The sequence below is a fragment of the Styela clava genome, chromosome 12, assembly GCF_964204865.1.
Source record: "Styela clava chromosome 12, kaStyClav1.hap1.2, whole genome shotgun sequence".
Lineage (NCBI taxonomy): Eukaryota > Metazoa > Chordata > Ascidiacea > Stolidobranchia > Styelidae > Styela > Styela clava.
The window spans coordinates 16,152,680-16,175,008 of NC_135261.1; the positions used below are offsets into that span (position 1 = coordinate 16,152,680).

General features: G+C 34.9%; 1 protein-coding gene across 1 annotated transcript; it reads left to right on the plus strand.

The window, feature by feature from the left end:
• The first annotated feature begins 326 nt into the window (after positions 1–326).
• LOC120330087 (uncharacterized) lies at positions 327–22,299 on the plus strand. Its single transcript, XM_078118544.1, has 20 exons — positions 327–584; positions 1,705–1,793; positions 2,392–2,529; positions 3,511–3,702; positions 4,956–5,141; positions 5,773–7,711; positions 8,739–8,935; positions 10,363–10,565; positions 11,669–11,852; positions 14,630–15,306; positions 16,111–16,483; positions 16,855–17,007; positions 18,396–18,581; positions 19,085–19,163; positions 19,242–19,336; positions 19,836–20,046; positions 20,717–20,792; positions 21,128–21,290; positions 21,982–22,072; positions 22,153–22,299. The coding sequence occupies exons 1-20, from the start codon at positions 458–460 to the stop codon at positions 22,167–22,169; spliced, it is 5,376 nt and encodes a 1,791-aa protein (XP_077974670.1). The 5' UTR covers positions 327–457; the 3' UTR covers positions 22,170–22,299.
• The last annotated feature ends 30 nt before the right edge of the window (positions 22,300–22,329 follow it).

Genomic DNA, 22,329 nt, shown 5'->3' on the forward strand with positions numbered 1-22,329 from the left:
ACCGGATTGTGATTGAACCAACCTTGAAACTACTTTCGGCAAAATTACTTTGATGTCAGCTGACATGAACGTGTCGTGACGAAATAAGCAAAAAATTATAATAATATCTATTGCTTTATTTGTCCTATTTTATGTTATTTTTATAACATTTCAATATTTAATAATTTGAAATTATATATTAAAAATTAATAAATTTTATTTTCTTCAATATTATTTGATAAATGCACTATTTCGGTTACATGAATGAATGTAAAAATATGTCACGGCGGGTAAAATGAATGTTGACAACTGGTTGTTAACAACGCTTCGCGCATTGGAGCGAATAATTTTAAATTTGAAAGCATGCATTTAAATTTATTTTATTTGTTCCACATTATGGGTTTTGACTGCATATCTTAATATTAGATTGATGTAGTCTAGAAAATAATTTATTCGTGTACACATTCTATGATTCAATATGGACGATGCATCTATCGAGGAAGATATACAGAAAGAACTTGATGCTATTTCACTTTCAAGCTTAAATTCCGATGAAGAAGATATTCATGAAGAAGATCAGATAGTACAAAAGTCCTACGATTATGGTGAGGGTTAAATTGACTACTGTTATCCCTTTTTTTCAAATATGTTCAACATCAACCTTGATTTTGCGACAGTAACAGCGGTATCTGAGTATGGCGGCGGTGTGGCTCAACGAGCTAAGCGTTAGGAATACGCTCGCCACTGCACCTCTAATTTCTCTGCGTGGGTTTGCAGGTTCGAATCCCATGCAGGGATGGTTATGTGCGAGAGGATTGCTGGACTCCTCACCGTCGTTGGGTGGTTCACGTAACCGCTGGTCGGTTACGGCTTTCCTCCACCAAGTCCATGCTTCCGAAAACAAACAATATAACTAATCCCATACCCGACTTAGAATGGTAACCGGACGAGGCCGTGGTTCGCCATATGGATAAGCCATCTTATCGGCTTTCCTCTCCCCCGGGATAAATATGTAAATCCTATCCTATGGTCAGATAGAAGACCTACAGATAGAATTGTAGAATAGTATTTTCATATTTATCCGCCGTTATAGCGCATTGTGCTAAGCGTTGAGAATACACTTACCACCGCACCTCTGATTACCCTGCGTGGGTTCACAGGCTGGCTCTATGGCTTCCACCATTAAGTCCATGCATCTGAAAACAAATACCTGGCAAACTAATTCTATATCCGGTATGGAATGGTGACCAGACGAGAGACAATGTATGCATGTTTATTCGTCTTGTGATAGTGAAAAGTATAAATAAATTGACAATTATTAATATTTGAGACGGGATGCATGCACAAGACCTACTGGCCCAAAACACATATGTGCGGCATGCAACCCTTTTGACTAATATAAAACTAAAAACGTTAGAATAGATACGTATAATATGGTCCCTTACCCCCTTATACAGACAGATGTGCCAATTGGCGCAATGAGTTGATGCGATGAAAGTGGTCATTCGCCATATGGTTAAGCTGTCTCATCGGCTTTCCTCACCCCCGGGATGAATATGTAAACCCTATGCCATCCAGAGAGACAGTAATATTATACATTGAATAATACTGCATATCATGATACTGATATATCTGTATATTTAATATTCTTAGATTAACTCATCCTTCAGATTTGTTAAATTTGAAAATATAACTTTATCATCTGCGTTTAATTTTTTATAACAGATTCAGTTGGTTTATTTCTGGAGAAATCGTCACAGAGACATCAAATTGCTCATGATATATTAAAAGAAGCAACGGATATTTTGACAGTGGTAGGCAAATACTGAAATGTATATTTGCGCTTGTTAACAGTTTATTGTGGCACGTATGCTACCCACTCAAACCTATTTTTGCTTTCATAAGTGTGATTGGACATATTCGATTATTACGATTTTCAGACAAGTGCTAATAATTCTGTGAGACCTCAATGCTGCAAAAAAATTTTTTTTTTCAATATATAAAACTTATTGTATTTTAGAAAATTAGGCATGGAGGAAATTGGGAATATCTTTAGTTTGAAATATTAAGGAAAAAAGATTAAATTAAAATTTAAATCATTGTTATTCTATTTTACTAAAAATTCAGTTTTGCTAATAGTTGATTTATTAATACAAAGCATGTGTAAGAAATTAGATTTGTTTTATATTGTTCAAACTGAGTTATATATGTGAAGAGGTTTTGTCCATTTTATAATACTTCTGTAATCTGTACATGTGTAGAAATCTCTATTTTCATCTCCCCATTGCACGTTGATAGGATTTGCACTTTGACCTGAGCTTTCCACTCCAAGAAACTTAAATTTCACATAATTTAAGTCTAATTTCATGGCCTGTTGAAAATGACAATATTGAAATGCAAAATTTATTTCAGTGTGACCATGTCGGAAAATCACTGGTTTTATCAGAAGAAATATCTGAAAATGAAGAAAATCAAGAAGAAGATTTTCCATCATCTTATATTCTCACATATCGTGATAATAATGAAATTTCCACAAAAAGCACAAATGAGGTGAAAAAAAAATAGAAATGGCATTGTGCCTCATTTGGATGTATAGATTTGAAAAGAGAATGATTACTTTACTTGTAATATGAGTAAGGATTGGAACATTTGAATGAATAAGAAATAGGACATCTTTGTTGTAATAAAATTTGATTTCAAGAAGAGTTTAGAAAACTGGATTAGAAAAGTTTGTCTCTATAACTGAAGTATTTAACATCTAGTAGTCAGACATTAAATAGATTTTATTTGTCGTTGTAAAAATAGAAAATCAGTCAAAACAATGTTTATCTAATGTGTTCTGCACCACCAAATTGAATTTTTACTGATTTATAGAGATTTGTGCAAATTCTTTATTTAACATTGGCCGATATTCCATATTCGGATATATTATTTTGAAACAGATGAAGGTGACCCAAAAAACTATACCCATAAACTTCTCAATCACTTCTATAAAAATGAAGAAAATATATTTTTCACTTTAATACTTCCTTCATTATGTTCTTTCTAGAAATGTTCCAGATGATCGAATTTTTTTTTTTGTCAACCCGACTATTCCTGGATATGATTTTCACTCTTCTGTGACTATAAATTCTAAGGAATATGGTCTTACCCCCGGTATTAGAACTATAGGCTATGTCACCAGTTCCCAAATTACATAAACAGTTCAGTTCAGTAGATAAATAAACTGCAGCTGGCGAAACTGCAGTCTACCTTTCTAGATGCAGACACTACATAACAGAAAGTAAACAACATAGAAAAGTAAAATTGATTTATTGATTTATATACCAATCATTCAATATGAGAAACAATAAAAAATTTATAATAAATACAATATGTTAAAGATTCTATCATATATTAGTTATGTTCAACACAATTCTGGTAATTTTCAGGGCGCATTGGCAAATCGCCTCCTTTGGGAACCACTACCATATGCTATTTTTATCATGACTGACTCATTGTATTTCCCTGTTCTATTCCAAAAATAACTAGATCGAAGAAGAAAATAGAGTTAAATTGGAGGAACTTGAAGACATTCTCAAAGTAAAAGAAGAGGATGAAATTTTACAACTTGAGAAGAAGAGAATCTCAGATAAAGAAAACTTAAATCGTTGGGTAGAGAATGAAGAAAAGATGAAGAAAAATATAGAAGTGATGGTGGACAAAGAAAATTACTGGGAAAAGGTATAAAATTTTGTACTTTTACATATTATTCGTTATGAAGAATGTAACTTTTCTGGATTTCTACATTGTGCGAAATGTTAGGAATACACTCGTCACCGCATCTCTGCTTACTTTGCATTGATTCGCAGGTTCGAATCCCCTGGGGGAGATTTATGTACGAGAGGATTACTGGACTCCTTACGGCTTCCTCCACAATCGAGTCCATGCATATGTAACGAATAACTGGTTGACTAATCCCATACCCGGCATGAACTGGTAATCAACGAGAGGCCGTGTTGCCATATGATTAAGCCGTCTTAGCGACTTTGCTCTCCCCCAGGATAAATATGTAAATCCTATCCTTTTGCAGGCATGTTTGCCTAGCTAAGTGGTAGACGAGACTATATTAGGATAGATCAGGGGTCTCCAACCCCGCCAGCCAATTTTTTGCGGCCCGCGTCATGGTTGGGATTTTTCCACAAAAAAATAAATTAGTACATTGTCAACTTTAAGTAGGTTTTATCGTGTCATTTATCATCAAGAGTCCGATCAGGCAAACTGTAAAAAGTGAAGCAAAATTCCCCCCTGTTGTCCACCTTCATGTTTTATTATATTGTTATAATGCAATTATAAATGCGATAATTTCATTTCGCATGTTCATTGTGACGAAATAAACGAGTTTCGGTCAGTCCATTGTGCCCGAAAAAGGTTTGCGAAGCTAATTGCACATTCACTTTGCATACCTGCGATTTTTGGCAGTTCTTATATTTGCGAGCAGTTTTTTTCGACTATGAAAGTTAGCAAGTCAGTCCTCCGCACACGACTAACGGACGAGCATTTGCATGTTGTCTTGAGACTAGCACACCAACGCAAAATAAGGCCAAACATCGATACCAAATAACCAGCACAGGTGAATGAATATGTTTCATGTCTCGTTTGCTGTAAGATTCAAGTGTAATTTTAACACAATACATTCAGATACCCATTTTTGTACCTAATTTCTCGGTTTGCGGCCCGCGTGGACAATAAATTCCAAAAAGTGGCCCGCGACATGTTTTGAGTTGGAGACCCCTAGGATAGATGCTTCAACTTCTAATTAATTACGATTTCTTTCTTATTTCTCACGATTTTTTCAACATTAACTCAATTTTACCTGATGCCTAATCATATAAATTTTGATCCTTCCAGAATAAAATAGCTTCTAACATATTAGTGACTGCTTGCGCAGAGTCTTGTTTAGAGCTAATCTCAGCATTGTGTCATTTTTCATTTAGACTTACGGGCAAGTTGCCAAAGAAGAGATATCTAAAAAAGAAAGTGAGCTAGAAAAAGAATTTCTAGAATCTCAACAGAGGATTCAGATAATGCAGGAAGAAGAGAAAAAAATTCTTGAAAATCTATTGGAAGAAAAAGAGGAATTGGATAGCAAGAAAAAACGAAGTTCAGCTATATGTATTCAGGTAAATGAATTATGCTCTTCTAATTAAGGTAGGTAAAGTCTAAATAAGTCTTATTAAAGGTATTGCCCAATGAAATTTATAGACTTTGTTGCAGATATTGTTTTTATGCATTGAGTTCAAAATTTTTCTGTGACCACTAGCTCAAATATAAGAAAACTTAATGGATTCTCTTCACAATTCAAGTGCATGCATGTGATAATTGGGTAAATTATGTATTACAGCAGGAGATAAATTTTCATTTTTTTTTTAAATTTTATCATTATAAAATAAAATTGTTAGGTTATTATGTTTATAGAGTATTCAATTCATAACTTTTCAAATCCTGAATTCAAAAAATGTTGTATTTTCAGAAATTTGTCTATTTTCATTGAATAACTGGGTATTATATTAATTCTCATCTGCATTTAAGTTTGTAAGATAACAAGTGTTCTCTTATGCAGCATAATCAGGATATACACGCTTTATTCTACTTTGAATAATTTCACATAAATTACGACTTCTCTAGCACATTGGTTAATTCAAGTGAATTTAATCAATTAACTCTGGTCTCTGAGTCCTATATTTTGTTTAAACTAAGCCATTTTAGACATTTCTTGAATCAATATTTTAAATTCATAGTTTTTACTTTCAGGCGATATTTCGTGGTTACAAAGTGAGAAAAATATATTGGAATGAATTGCAAACAAGAATTTTACAGTCAAAGGAGAGAAGACGACATGAAAGAATTGCTAAAATGGAGGAAGCTCGTGCAAAAGGAAAAGCTCGTCAAGAAGAGGAAAAGAGGAAAATGAATGAAAAGAAAAGGAGGAATGAAAAAATGAAGGAAAATTTGATAGAAAATAAAAACTTGACTAAAACAACTACGAACTCTGAACAGGTTTCCTTGTTACCAAGCACTGGAATTAAAACTAATGCTACTCAAGAACCGGATTCTATGAAATATAAAAATAAAGAAAATAAGTTGTCAGATGCTGAAATTGAATTCAACGAAACAGTAAATCAAGAAAATAAAAGTATGGAATCTCTATCTACAAGCACCTCTGAAAACACTGATACCCGAAACGAAAATAGACCTTCAGCCTTGGAAAGCGAAGCACACGAAACTGCATTAGATACTGTCTCCAATGAAGGAGAGTTAAACAATAAAGTTTCTAATGGAAATATCCAAAATGACAGCAGCTCTTCTGCTTTGAAAAATTCAGCACAAGAAACGACAATTAACGCTGTCTTCATTGAAGACAACTCAAATGATGGTTGTAATAGTGATACAAGTAATGCCATTCTATCTAACTCTGTGACAAATGAAATTGAAGAGGTGTCACAAGGTATTCCAGTGGAATCTGAGACTGATAAAATGATTCTTGACAAACCAAAAAATGAAGAAATTCAACTGTCTACTGATAATATTATAACGGGTAATGTAATAAACAGAGAAATAGAATTTGTTAATGAAGATTCCAGATCTGTGGAGAACGAAATGATATCATCTCCTGGTAACAAAGAAATCCAAGTTTCTTTAAAGGTAGAAACAAATTCTGGAGCTAGTGATCATACTGTGGTAGCTCAAAAAGATGTTGCTCAAAATATCATGGAAAGCCTGTCTTTAAATTATCCCAACCAACAACAAAATGATTCGGTTGATGGTGTGGTAGAGCCAGAACCTGCAGCCCAAACAAGAAATGAAGTGGTGGAAGAAGATATAATAAAACAAGACTCTAATCAGAATGTGACTACTAATCAAGCTCCAAATTCGGGATCACAAAGTAGGGGGGAATCTGAAAGTTTGGTAAAAAAAAGTAGTAATGCTCTTGAAAAAGATGATAAATTAATCCCAGAAAAAGATTTTGAATTGATTAACAAAAATGAAATGATTTTAACAGAATCAAACAAAAATCAGGACTCAGATGATATTTGTGTAACGGAGAAAAACATCGAAAACCATCCTCGAAGTACATTACAATTAAAGGAAGAAAAGTCAGTTTCATTTGAACGGACGCAAGTCACTTCACTATCCAGCTCATTTGAAAGCACACGAGATATAAATTTACCACCGATTAATTCTGAGAGTGCAAAGATTGAAGAAACGAAATCAAGTAATCCAGTTTCAGAGTTGAAAAACGATTCACATCCTGCTGAGGATACCTGTCCAACAGTGCAAACATTTGAAAATACTTATTCTAAAACAACTGAACTCGATAATGGAGATATATCTAATACTGGAATTTTTAGTCTATCAACAAAACCTACTAACATTAATGTGGAAAAAAATGAAAATATTCTTAGAGAAAAACAAACTGATAGTACAAAACCTGAATCTACCAATCTTGACAATTCTGTTCCGTCATCTAATTCTCATTTTAAGAAAGAAAAAATTGAAAATAATATGGATGAAAATTGTTCTTATTTGGAAAAATTGGAATTAAGGAGAAATGCCTGGTTAAAAAAATTCAGTTTGAAGGGAAAAAGGGAACACAAATCACCATCTACGTTGTCAAAAAGAAGAAGACTAATCAGAATTTCTTCAGCTGCGAAACGGCTTCCTCCCTTCTCACAAGAAGAAATATTTAATGGTAGGCAACCTTGTTGATATTCACTTCTCATATCAAAGTAGCACCCACTTCCTAATATAGAATTTCATTATGGTGAAGTTACATGTATGTGAAAGATAAGTACTACATAGTTGGTGGATCTTGGCTTGATCATAGCCTATTACGAACTATTCAACTATCGAAATGTTAAAATTTAGTTGGTTAAAGTGTCCTAAGGCGTAATAAATTGGATGAGCAGTGCGGAACTGGAAAGACCTCTGTTTCTTCCATTAATGATATCTCCTTACACATCAGTGTCTGCTTGCTGCTTGTTCATAGCAAATTTGTGAAAAATATTTTTAGTTGTAAATCTGGTTGTCAAAAACAATTTTTGGCTATAGATCAATATATTAATTATCATGATATTCTTCTGAAGAAATTCATTTTTCTATTTTTAAGTCAGCAATACGACAGGATATTTGATGATTGAACTTTGTGAAATTATTTTTTATTAAAGTATATTCATATGCAATTCAAATTAATTAAAATTTCTAGACTTTAATTATTTTAATAATCATGCTTTTCTCACCCTTACTGTAATCTAGTAGTGAAATGAATTTTCATAACACCAGTTGGGAATTCAAATAAGCTATGATCAATAATGAAAATGGAAAAATCCAAACCTGACTGATTTGACTACGGCTCGGCCGTTTGGCACATCATGCTAAGCGTTAGGAATACTCTCGCCCCCGCACCTCTGATTACCCTGCATGGTTTTGTTGGTTTGAATTTCAAGCAGGGTTAATTACCCGTATATGCAAGAGTATTACTGAACTCCTCGCCACCATAAGGTTTTTCATGTGATAGGTGGTCGGTTATGGCCTCCTCCAACATAAGTCTATACATCTGAAAGTATATAACTGTCTAACTAATTTCTTACCCGACATGAACTGGTAATTAACTTGATGAGAGGTCGGGGTTTGTCATATGATTAAGTCGTATTATCATATTTCCTCTCCCCCGGGATAAATATGTGAATCCTATCCTATTCGTTACTTTTGTATCCCAGGTTCTTATCAAACAACAGAATGCAGGATAAACAAAAAGGCACTTTCATTTGAACAAATTAAGTGTGTTTTCCTTACTGGGATTGAAGAAGGAAGAAATCTATCGAGTGTGTCAAACTGTGCTTATTTGACTCATTTAACTGTTCAAAACTGTGGTTTATTATCTCTTGAGAACATGCAATCTTGCCCTTGTTTGAAGGTACTATTTTATTTATTCTTTATAATGTATGACAAATGTGGAAATTTTCACTATTCCACGTGCCGGCAACCTTTAGCATTGATAGAGCCATTTGGCACTCATTCTCTTCAACTCAAACTTGCTCGGAGCCGCAACATATACTCTAATGTCAGTGGCACCTTGAAACTATTTCTTGGACTCTGTGTGGGTTTGCGGACCCAAATCTCCACTGACCCCACTGCGACCACTTTGATTCATGGGAATCAGAACTACAAGAACAAAGAGCCGCAGGAAAGACCGGGATTTTTCGTTTCGATATTACCCACCTTTTTTATTACACCCTTGGTGGCATGGGATTTAAACCCAACAAATTCAACAACAACAAAATGCTATTCTATCACAGGATTCGTAACTGTGACTAATACGAACAACAATCATGCAGCAATTGCGCAATTCTTGCTTATTATTGAGTAGGTCAACCATGGAATATGCAACAAATGCAAACTAATTATAAAAAATATTACTTGATTATGGCTATTAACTGACTTGGTTTTATTTATTGGACATGGGCATTTTGATTTCAAATTTTTAGTACTGAAGGATGGAATAGTCACTAAGAGACTAATGCTTTTATTTTTTCCAAATTTTTGCTGAGCCCGATATTCAAACCAAAATTTTGCTGGTTTTTATAATTTGCAATTTAGACCAGGGGTTCTTGAACTTTCGGAGTTATGGAGCTCGTGAGGATCTTAACTGATATTTATGCAGCCTCACAATAAATTTGAAAAAAAAATAAAAAATAAGAACACATAAGTTCCTGAGTGAATTAAAAATACTTCATTTGATGACTTGGAAGTATTTGCTGCTTTGTATTTAAAAAATATTTAAATTGTGGTTCAATCAAGGTCATTGTCAAATTTATTGTCGATGCCTTTTTTGCTTCTTTAAACAGATACAAATTAGTCAAGTGAGTAATTCAATAGCTCGTGGAGCCCTTAGGTTCCACTCACGATGCCTTGGGGTTCCAATTGGAGCATGAACATATGATTTCGATCAGGGGTGTGCAAGTTTCAATACAGAAAGGCCAGATACAAATAACTGGGTTTAACCGCGAGCCGCACCTTTAACTAATTAACATATGCTTTCTAGTAGTTGCAGACACAAAAATATTGGTTATTGATCTTGTGAAAGTTGTGACATGCGTTGTTTGCCTCGCACAAGCTAGCCGTCGGGGCATTGTAACGTCATGGGCTAGATAATAAATTGGACTCGGGTATAGGCTTGGAATTTCTAAATTAAGAACTCGTTTTGCAGGCCACACAATATTTCCTTCAGGGTCGCATTGGCCCACGGGCCGCAGGTTGCACATCCAGGATTTAGATGATGCTGTTAGGGGTCAGTCATATTAACCCCGTGTCTATATATTTGACCATTACTCTTTCATTCAGTTCATTGATGTTTCTCACAATTCTATCAATATGATTTCTTGTTATGGAATGAAGCAACTTCAATATTTGGATGTTTCATGCAATCGCTTAACTTCAATCCATGGAGTAGATGGTTGCCATGGTCTACTGTACTTCAATCTATCTCATAATAATATCACTAAAATATCCGGACTGGATGATGTTATAAATTTGCTTAATTTGAGGTTTGTATATTGATAAATTGTTTTTATATTTGGTTGTATTTGATGTAACTAGTAATATAGAATCGTCCTTTATTCTCCTTTTCGCAGATTTGGTCAATAATGACAATTTAATATTGTTTTTTTGTTTGTTATGAGTCTTTTTTATACCTCGGAAAAAGACTTTAAACAAGTTGCTGTGACTATGTAAGGAGATATCTATGAAAAACCGGTATCGTTTGGTTTGCCTACCAACGTGTCTACCCAATTTATTACCCCTGGGTGGATGGGCAGGCGATTAAAACCTGATATTTTTAATCCATGAGACCAACAATCAATGTTCTAACTACTACGCCTTTGCACCCACTAACTTAATGTGAAAGAGCTGTCATCACATCATCATTAAAAATTATTAAATAGGTGTGATTGGAAATTTTGTGAAACTGGCCATTTTCGGAGTGAAATCACTGTCATACATCTTGCCTTTATTACTTATCGATTTCAATCGGTGAGTATGTTGATAGGTATTTGTCTGTCTGTTTGTCTGTCTGTCTGTCTGTCTGTTAGATGCACGCGATATCATGTACATTCATCATATGTCGTACCAGAAGCCTATTGATTTTGGATGAATTATGTCGTATAATTAGCGAGTTATTAATTAATTAGTGATGAGACACAAGGTGTCACTATGGAGTAAGAGCGCTGTTTTCGGGGATCCCCTAATTTTCAATCGATAAGTCTTCGGTCTCTGACCGATATTCTCGTTTATTCATTTATTCTGTTTCTAAATTATACTATCAAAATCTAGAACACCAAACTGATTCGATATGGACAGAATGAAGAAAATTCCAACTCTGACTTCGGTAACCAATTCCCAATTTTGACCTAAATAACTTCAGATTGAAAACTTTGATCATACAAAACTTCTTATTTGCCTGTTTAGGAATGCTTAGTCAACTTGCTGCAATTTTAGTTTTCATATGGTGATCTAACTTTGATCACCGCCATAAGAAGTTTAAAATTTCTACTTCCCTTCCGGCTTGGGCCTTGTGAAAATATCAATAGAATCTGCCAATGTCCACTGACCAGATTTTTAACTACATTTTTTATCCATACTTTCTACACAGGATATGTAACAACCAGTTGATCAATATTTCTGGTCTATGTTGTTGTGAAAATCTCTTATATTTGGATATTTCTGAGAACCATTTAACAAATCTGGATGATTTGGAAGATTGCAAACTATTACTATCTGTAATAGCATCAGGAAATAACTTGGAATGCCTGGGACAACGGTTTTTGGGAAATATGGTATGTTCGATAATTAATTCACAATAAATATTTATGATTAATAAAAAAAATCTTTTTGTAAAGTATTTAATTCATACATTTTTAAATCACCTAGCCTAAGGGTCAAGTCCATTGTTTTGAAATGGCTTCAAGTACATGATAATACAATTATTGAATTAACTTTACCTACATTTGGTTTAACAGTAACCGGTGAACACTGTTATCTGTTATCAAGACACAATAAACATATGAGCCCACCATATATCCTTGCATATGAACCAATGTCACATATAAGCCGACCCCCTAAAACAGTGAATTTATAAAAATTTGCATACAAGCCTACCTTACAAATCATACACTCTTATTATGAGAACTTAGTTGTAGCTGCTGGAATTAAGTTAGCATAATCAGTGGCGCAACCAGCGGGGGGTTACGGGGGTCGTGTCCCCCCCATTTGAAATTCTTTTTTTTTTTATTATTGTTCTACGTTCAAACAACGTCGTTCTACGGTCATAACAATCCGGTGAAAACTACTTTTTTCCAGTGCTTTATCAACTCGACGTAATTTAACACCGCCCGACTTCAATCATACTTTTTGCTGTTAGTTACGTAATAATCGCTATCCCCGCGTATATGTTTGTATTCGAAAATGAGATATGTTACCTCAAAAAAGTAGAAATCGCGCGCTGTCGATGCGAATTGAAAGCGACAATAGCATAATGCTATCTCTCTCTCTCTCTCTTGTGACGAATACTCTCGTCTTCATGTTATAATGATGCAGTAGAAACTCTGAAAATCTGGATACGAACATTATTTTCGGAAAAATATTGCTTTGATTAACCTAAGATTTTCTACACATGAAAGGCCGAAAACCGAAAACGCCGTACACATCCTACCGCCCCCGTCCACGTTCTGATTTAAAAACATTTCACATTTATTTCATTTTTTATCCAATCGAAAGCAGTCATGTGTGGTACGGCAATAACTAACAGTCGTCGTGAAAGGTTTTCAATAAACTCCAACTTGGAAGTGCTTATAAGACGTCGAGGACGTTTTTGGTTGAAAATGTTTTACATTTGTTATCGTATATTTCAATTTAGTCAAGATATGTAGTGTGCCTCGGCAATAAACTTGAAAGCAAATCCTGCCCTAATTAATTGTTTTCATCCTCAGTTTCGATAGTTATCGAACTTAACGGGAAATATTTTAATTTTTTGCAATCTATAAAATAGCTTCTAAATATTATTTGGTTTCTATCGGAGATTTTATCGTTATCCCGACGTCGTTGATAACAATATCGTTCATTTTAAGTTGGAGGTATTGGTTTATAATCAAAAAATTATAACACATAACATGAAAAATTTAAATCAATGCCGACTCGAAAAGTATAACACGTTTTTCCATCTCTATTCTCCATTATTGGCGGACGGAAATTTGGAAATCGGGTTTAACTAATTTGATTATGATGACGATGGTAAACAAAAGTACACAAACATACCATACCGTTCTTAGTTTTTAGTCGTTATTTCTCTGTCCTTTCTTCTTTCTTTGTGCATATTAAGATCATAAAACGTGTTTTATTTTTGAACTCTGCGCTGATTGGAATATTTCATGTCGGCTGTTATGCATTTTTGTTTGTAAATGAATACCGCTAACTTAAACTGAACGATGTTGTCATCGACGCCGGATGCCGACGAAATCCGCGATAGATATTAAATACTATTTTAGAGATATTTTATACGCGGTAACTTACAAGAAATGAAAAAATTTCCTGTTATGTTCGGTCACTATCGAAACTGAGGATGAAAACAACTAATTAAGACACAATTTGCCGAGGACGCCTAAACCATCTCGACTAAGTTAAAATACACGATAAGAAAATATTTTCAATCAAAAACGTCCTCGAAGTCTTATAAGTTCTTCAAGTCGGCGTTTATCGAAATTCTTTCATGTCAGCTGTAATATATTGCCGAACCACACATGGACGACGTCGCTAGGATATGTGCGCCATATTCTGGATTATTATAAACACAAAAAAAAACAGTATTTGAAGTTTGCGATATTTGAATTTAAATTCGATTTGGACATCCCTGCATTAAATTAGTCAGTTTTTAGTTGTGTTTCCAAAAATTAGTTGTAAATCAATTATTTCAATTGTCATTATGTCTTCCGGTGAGCTTCAGTTTAGTTTAGAATTTTTCTGGGATTAGGGTCGGGAAAACATCCATTCGCAAGAAGTGCATTTTGTTTTTAGTCTTGACGAATTCACCCAACGAGCAAGGCGCGGCACGAGGGAAACACTGGAATTTATTCAAGCCGTGTTTCACTATCCACGAGGCGCAAAGCGAGGGAAACGTTGAAAATAATTAACAGCTTTTCGTTAGCAATTCCCTGGAATGTAATGAATGGCGTTTTGCTACCCACGAGGTGCAAGACATAGCGAAGCGCCGTTAATGAACGAAAAAATTCCGGTCGGACCAACCCCCCAAGTTGAAAACGGCCTGGTTGCGCCACTGAGCATAATGTCATTTCGTTTGAGTGCGATAAGAGTGATGCGCGTAAAAGCCGAATTTTTAGTACGATCTGAGTTATGCGTGTATAAGCCGATCCCTTAGTTTGCAACTTTTTTTTGTTTTAAACTCGTCGTATATGCGAGGAAATGCAGTAATTACTTTTACATCGATTTTTATGCATAATGAGGGAGAAACAAAGATTCAAAAAATAGGCGGAAGGAAGAAATTGGGTCTTCAGTCAGCCAGTATTTTAATTCTTCTATCATTTTATATCTATCTTTTCAGGTTCTTCTATCCAGATTAGACGTCAGTCGAAACAGCTTACAAGATTTGGATTTGACAGAGAACACTTGGCTTCCTTTTTTAACTGATCTCGACGCTTCCATAAACAGAATAGGATCTTCACAAGATTCCGATTTGCAAGCTGATTTCTCTATTGTGATGCCTTTTTTGAGCAATCTCAATTTAAGCAAAAACTTAATATTGAATGCAAAAGAACTCACTTCTCTTATGAAGTGTAAATGCATTAATAAAGTTGACTTGACTGACAATCCGTTAGCGTCAGACGATACAGAAAACGATTTTCGTTTCATTCCAGAGATAGTAACAAAAAGTGAATGCGCTAAGCAACATTTGCTTGAAAATACACAATTTTATAAATTACTACAAATGTTTTGTCCATTAGACAATTTTGGAAAAACATTTGCAAATATGACTCATCAAAAATCAGAAATTTTGACTCAACATGACCCGGCTAATAGTGTTATCGAAATAGTCTCAAAACAACTTGAAGAATTGCAATCTGAAGTGAAAAAATATTCATCTGAAATTCAAAGAACCTTGATTCGTTGGGGAAACAAAAATGAAGGAGATAGTAATAAAGAAACCATTACTCCACCCGGTATATTTACTAACCATATAGAACATTTGAAAAGTCTTCAAGAAATGTCACTATATTTCAGGTAATATATGTTTTTAATACAAATACTGTACAAATAAGCTTTTCCAGGGTAACAAGTGTATTGTTACTATATTCAGTGCTAGAGTCTCTACAAAATGAATCGAACTACATGTTATATGATATATCTTGCAGAGCATGATTTAAAACAGTTGTTCCCAAACCGCGGCCTGCGTGCCAATAACCTCTCGCGTAACAATTTAATATGGCCCACCGACATTAAGTGAAATTGTTTAACATTTTCTTTTTGTATTCTAGATACTGCCAATTGTTACATCATTATCACAGATTAATTATATGCGTAACAATTCAATTATAACGGTATCCCCATTATATGTACCGCATCTGCCCCTTGTGGGCGCTACTTCCTCCTGGCCCATGAACGTTCTTCCACTTTTAATTGTGGCCCCCAGTCAATCAACTTTGGGAACCACTGATTTTATAGGTCTGAAACCTCATACTTCTTTCTGATCCTGCAACCAAAGTGATATTTCATAATTAAACTTTATTTAGTTTTTTAATTATTTGAGTTTTAATTTAATTTCAACTATAATGTTTCAACATTCATAATTAAATAACCTTTACAAATTGTTATTAAAACAAATCAAAACTGTTTGGGGCTGTAAGATAGTAAAACAGTTTTAGTACTCCATGTATCTTAACCGAATAACTGGTTAATTATACCCATACCTTACATGCACTGGTATTCAGATGTAAAGCTGCGCCCTGGCCCTCTCTTATCGTCTCTCCTCTTTCCGAGATTTGTATGAAAACATTATCCTGATATGCAATCCTATATTTTTTACAGAAATGTACATGAACATGAAGGATTCAAGTTTGTTCCTATTTCTACAAGTAAAACTGAAGATAATGGTTTGCCAATTTCACATACAACTAGTAAAGAAAGCTTTTCAAGCAAAAAGTTAGACTCCAAAACAAAGAAAGATTGCATTTTGAAATCGTCTCGAATAATTCAAAATGTTTCGAGTGAATCTGTGCAAACAGTATCTAAGCCTGAAGATGTAAATGTGGGAGGGTCGATAAAATTGATCAAACAATCTAATGGACCTGGTGATAAAAAATTGGATTCGAATACCGTAAAATCATTAAATGTGTATGGAAAATTAAAATTACGAACAGATGGAAGTGTTATGGAAAATGTTGCAGCTAAAAAAATTCAGGTTTGATAATATAGTAAATATATAAATGAATATTGTAAATATATTTTGAGAATTTCACCACACAGTTTGTTTTGTGATTCAAAAGCTTCTTCACAAAATTGATTCTTCTCTGTTTTATATGTCTTATTGCAAATGTTATACAATATAATAAATTATTTTGTGCTATTGATTGGATTTCTGTGGGACCAACTAACTACTCATCCTTCTTCTACGAATTGTATTTTCATTCTACGAGATAACAAGTTTTAATATTGTTTATATATTATTTTTTAAGCTCTTAGGTCATTGCCACCTTTTTAAAGAACTTAAAGGATTCTCTTATCACAAACTTATCATCTGTTAATCGTTATTCAGTTATTTATTTTGTTCAGAGTTTCTGGAGAGGATTCCACGTCAGAAAAAGACATTCTAACATCAAGAAAGCAAGAGTAAAAGCAGCAATTAAAATTCAATCTACATGGAGAGGTTATCAAACTAGAATGAAAATCAAAAAAGCAATGGATATGTTGGAACAAACTCAAATGGTATGGAACTTTGGAACTTATTTTTTCACACCATAGTGATTTAGAGCCTTTCGTAGGTTTCAACCATAGTTAACTAAATAAAGTTCGCTCATGGCCGGTTCGCTACGCATGAGTGAGGCGTTACTACGTCATCAGTTTGCTATATTTTGAAGCTTTCGGTAAAGGATTTTCTTTCAAATTTATTCGCGTATTTGGAATGGCTTTGTTGGTTGAAATACCAGCAAAGATATACTGAGGCATTAGGATAAAGTAGGGGGTCGTGGCATCTGCCAGTCATCTTAGCGTCTGTACCATAAGGCATCAAAGTGGAGTATTCAGATACTCCCATGTGGGGATGGGCGATATAGAATATCGAATCTGGAGGGTTTGAATTCCTAGGATTCGGTTTCCGCCTCTTCAGCGCTGTGCGTCAATTTTTGTATTTCAGGATTTCTAATTTTTTAATCAATGACGAGCATTTTTCTCTGGCGACGAAATCGCAAAAGCGTTTTCGGCAGACATCAAATACCGTAATCCCAGCTTGAATATTCAAAACCTGAAGACGACGTTATTGCACCATTTTCGCGTTTTACAATTTTACTATGTAGTTCCCTTATAATAAATAATAATAATATTTATTGGTGCCGACTGCCATCTTACAAGCAATTTTCCGATTGCAACAATCTTAATTTTTTGAAATAGTGAAACATTCTTTATTTAAGATTTAAATGACTTTTCGAGTTCTCATGGAAAATGAGTACCCTACATTGGATGATAAAACATTATTTGCGATTAATTCAGATCAAATTTTACTTTTCATGACACCCTTTTCCCAAAAATACGAAGTTATAACGGAAAACAATGCGTTTTGTTATATTTATTTTGAGCTCCCAATAAAATACATATACCTTGGATTTCGAGTCGCCAATGAATCCGTTCCTATTGCCCAAACGCGACACACGCCTGGTATTTCAGTTGCCGATAAATTAAAAAAGTCGCCATACGTGTTATGTATGACGATGATAACTGGAAATTAAAATTTGGTAACAGAAATGAATTTGTTTCAAGTTGTTATTTTAGGAGTTTTGCTCGCAAAAGCAATCGATTTCTGTCAAAGGCACAAGTCATTCAAACAATATATAACGCTATCATATCATTCCGATAACCTACATCCCCATTATACATCGACTACAGTCAGATAGCTGAGTGGTACACGCGCCACAATATCGCATTGAGAGAACACCATGACGCATCACCCAAGCTTAACGAGAGAACTGTGTAACATAAATAAACACAAAGCCGACAAAAAAGCGTGAGCGAACTATATTCAGTAATCAGTAAACTATGTTTCTACTGTATATGTCCTAACATTTTTATACACTGTGTTGAAAAACATAAATTTATTTTAGAACACTGCAAGACAGGATGATTTTGAAGAAGAAATTGATTTGGATGGTTTTGATTTTGATGAAAAATCATTTGATGAAAAGTGGGCTTATAAAGTTTCTGGATTAGAAGATTTCTATCCTGAACCACAAGAACAAATATCTGAGAACACAGCAATGTACTTTAATCGCCCTTCCAGCCATGAGAAGGTAATTTCATCATAGTGAAATGTCAGTTTGTTCTGAAATTATTCTCAATTATTCCGGAAATCCAGAATTACCTATATCGAATGAGACTGATGTAGAATGCATTTGAAAATTTGATTCATTTTGGGCATTCCTAGATATAATAGAGCATTAATTCAAAATAAGGATAGGATTTACATATTTATTCTGGGGGAAGGGAAAGCTTATAAGACGACTTAATCATATGGCGAACCACAGCCTCTCGTCCGGTTACCAGTTCATGTCGGGTATGGAATTAGTCAGCCAGTTGTTTGTTTTTAGATGCATGAACCTAATCATTGAGGAAGTCGTAACCGACTAGGTGGTGAGAAGTCCAGCAATCCTCTCGCACATTATCATTCCTGCATGGGATTCGAACCTGCAAATCCAAGCAGGGTAATCTGAGGTGCAGTGGCGAGCATATTTCTAATGCTTAGCACGATGCGCCACATTGACGATTATTATATTATTATCATGCTTTTGTTTAGAATGCTGATCAACCTCCACATTACCAACAAAGGGAAATGACATATTCAAAACCACCTTTACCACCAATATCATCTAGAGGTAATCCAGCATTCTTATTGCAAAATTTACCATTTAATCAATCTTGCTATTGCTTATATATAAACCTCCATATTTTAGGAGACACACCCCTCAGCACTCGTCTACGGCTTGGTTTGGATTCACGTGAAGAATCTGTGACAGATTCAAATCGTTCTAAAACGTCTGCTAAACAGGTTGGAACTTGATTTAGTTAAGTAATTTAGAAAGGATAGTGTTATTTCTATAATAGAGTAATATAATAGCGTTCCTCGATTAGGATAAACTGATTTATATATGTACACTGGGATGGCTAATGCATGGACTTGATGGTGAAGCATTGTATGCCAATCAGAGGTTACACAAAACACTCTACAACGGCAAGGGGGTCCAAATATCCTCACATAATGGGATGTACAAGCATTCCTCTATTAGTAAAAAATTACGATTTCAATACATATAGTAGGGAGAGGACTGTTAATGCAAAGATATGAAGGTGAAGAATACTATGGCCAATTGAAATTTACACAAAACACTCTACAGCGACTAGAAGTATAGCAATTCTCAACATATTTATCACCCAATTATTCGAATTTGCGAATAGGTAGTCAGAAGGGTGATGGCATGTCTATATGATAAAGGAAATCGACCGCTTTTTAAGATTATCAATGTAATATGTTGGTAACACTATCACAGGAACTTCTCACAAATCAATGGGGAATAAAATCATCCAGTACTGCGGATTTGATGATGAGAAGAGCAAAAAGGTTAAAAGGAGGAAGGAAGAAAGCACAATCTGCTGAAGAAAAACTTCACAGATTTCAAGAGAAAGCTTCAACTTTTCAAACTTCAGAACAAATCTCTCATAGAAGACAAACCCCACCGAACAAAATAGATTATTTTAAAGGTGATTTTCGATAATATAATAAAATTATGTTCGATTATATTGTGTGGCCATTGGTTAGTTCATTGCTACATCTATATTGTTATTGTAGAGAGTTTGAGTTAGAGCTCGGACAGTGTGGTTACTCGATTCAAACTTACTGGCTGTTCAATCGCATGTTGCACATTCATAATTTAGGTTAGTATGAACTTTTTTATGCATCCCATCTCCAACAATCATTTTGCCATTTTATCTATATATGTGTATAATAAACACACATACCGGTACATACATCCCACACAGAAATTTCAGAATCTTTTTCACCTGGACTCGGTGGTGTGGCTCTTCGCGCTAAGCATTTAGAATACGCTCGCCACCTCATCTCTGATTACCTTGCATGGGTTCACAGGTTTGAACACTGCGGGGGATAAGTATGTGTAAGAGGATTGCTAGACTCCTTGCCGTCATAGGGTGGTTCACGTAATCTCTGGTAGGTTGCGTCTTCCTCCACCATCAAGTCCATGCATCTGAAGAGAAATAACTGGCTATCTAATCCCTCATTCGACATGGACTGGTAACATTATGACTCAGCCATCTTATCGGCTTTACTCTTCCCTGGGATAAATATGTAAATCCGATCCTATCCTAAACAAAATTTCATATCAGATGAATAATATGATTGATAACTTTTTAGCTCGTGAACAAGGATACAGTATGAAAAATCTGAAAGATGCTGAGGAAGAGCAACAAAAACAACAATACACATATGAGTAAGCATTTTTGAATTACATTTTAATACTATTTTATTTCACGAAATTGGCAAAGTTACACACATGTTTTACTTTTAATCTCAATCATGATAGTGATGTTCAATTACCATCAGCCTGTTCAATTGTATCTTACTCTTGTGATGTTCAGCCCTCAAACGAAGCTTTTTTCACTCAATTGTGCATACACTTATTGCTAAATTCCCAAAAATTTGGTAGTGTTGTTATGTAGTTCAGATCCATTTCTACAATGATGCATTAGGGTTTTAAATCCCCACAATGCCTATGGATTTCTGAGCTTTTCAATTAAATACAAATGTCTACTGTTTTTCTTACAGATGGTTACATAACCAAGTAGGATCAAACTACAATCCCAACCATAAAATTTCACCACCTCGAAAACTTGGTCAACCACATCCGCCAGAGACAAAAAGAGCTAATTCAAGATTTTTACCTGTCATTCCTAAAAGTCCATCATTAGTGGGAGTACAGGACTTAGAGGTAACTTTATAGCGATTTTCAAGTATTTTTTCAATGGTGATACTGTACATCTCTAACACAGTATCCTGTACTTTTGGTTAAGAACTCAGAAATCAGTGTGGATGTAGTGTGACAAGTGGTAAGGGTGTTTTACCTGATTATTTTGGTGTCACATGTGAAACGACCAAGGGTTCAAATTCCATACCCACCACATCGACCAATGTGTAATTAACATAACTGATCTATTAGCAACAAATCAATAGAATCTTGTTTACATATTTAGTCCCGGAGGCAAGGAAAGTCGATAAAGCGACTTAAATGTATTGTGAACCACAGCCTCTCGTGCGGCTACCAGCCCATGTCAGATATGAGATTAGTTTGCCAGTTATTTGTTTCAGAGGCATGGACTTGATCATGGAGGAAGCCGTAACTGACCAACGGTCACGTGAACCACTACGCGGCAGCGATGAGTCCAGCAATCCTATTGTACATAATTATACCACACAGGATTTGAACCTGCGAACCAATGCAGGATGATTAGAAATGGGATAAGGTTTAGTATTCCTAAACCTTAGCACGATGCCCCACAACAGATATTCCTATACACAAGCGGTACTGTACAAGTGGTACAGTAATAAGTTGGGCGACTTGGCAACTCTTTCCCAATATTACTATGATATCTCATTTTATATCTATCATATGCTGTATTCAGATTCAGTCATTGACCAGCGGAAGTAGCTACGCTAGCAGAAGTAAAGATAGGCTTCTAGATATCGTTAGAAGACACCATCCTTCGTATTCAGGTCTGTATATTTAATTTACTTGTAGTACCCTATCTCTTTTGTGATGTCCATTTAGTTTTAATAATTTTTCTCTATCTCAGGTCAACAACAAAGCTAACCCGACAACTTCATCCATATTGGTAGCAGCATTACTTTTATAAGAAATGAACATTCGCAATAACCATACACCAGCTGATGCTGATGCTGCAGTGCCCGTCCATTCTGAGAATTTCACCAATAAGGAGAACTAAAGATGCTGCATTAATTTGCTTCTGTTT

Excerpts from the sequence above, each read along its gene's own strand:
- LOC120330087 (XM_078118544.1), top strand. The coding sequence starts at position 458 with ATGGACGATGCATCTATCGAGGAAGATATACAGAAAGAACTTGATGCT. Across the intron at positions 11,853-14,629 it reads AACGGTTTTTGGGAAATATG|GTTCTTCTATCCAGATTAGA; the intron begins GTATGTTCGATA and ends CTATCTTTTCAG. Across the intron at positions 20,047-20,716 it reads CAAAATAGATTATTTTAAAG|CTCGTGAACAAGGATACAGT; the intron begins GTGATTTTCGAT and ends ATAACTTTTTAG.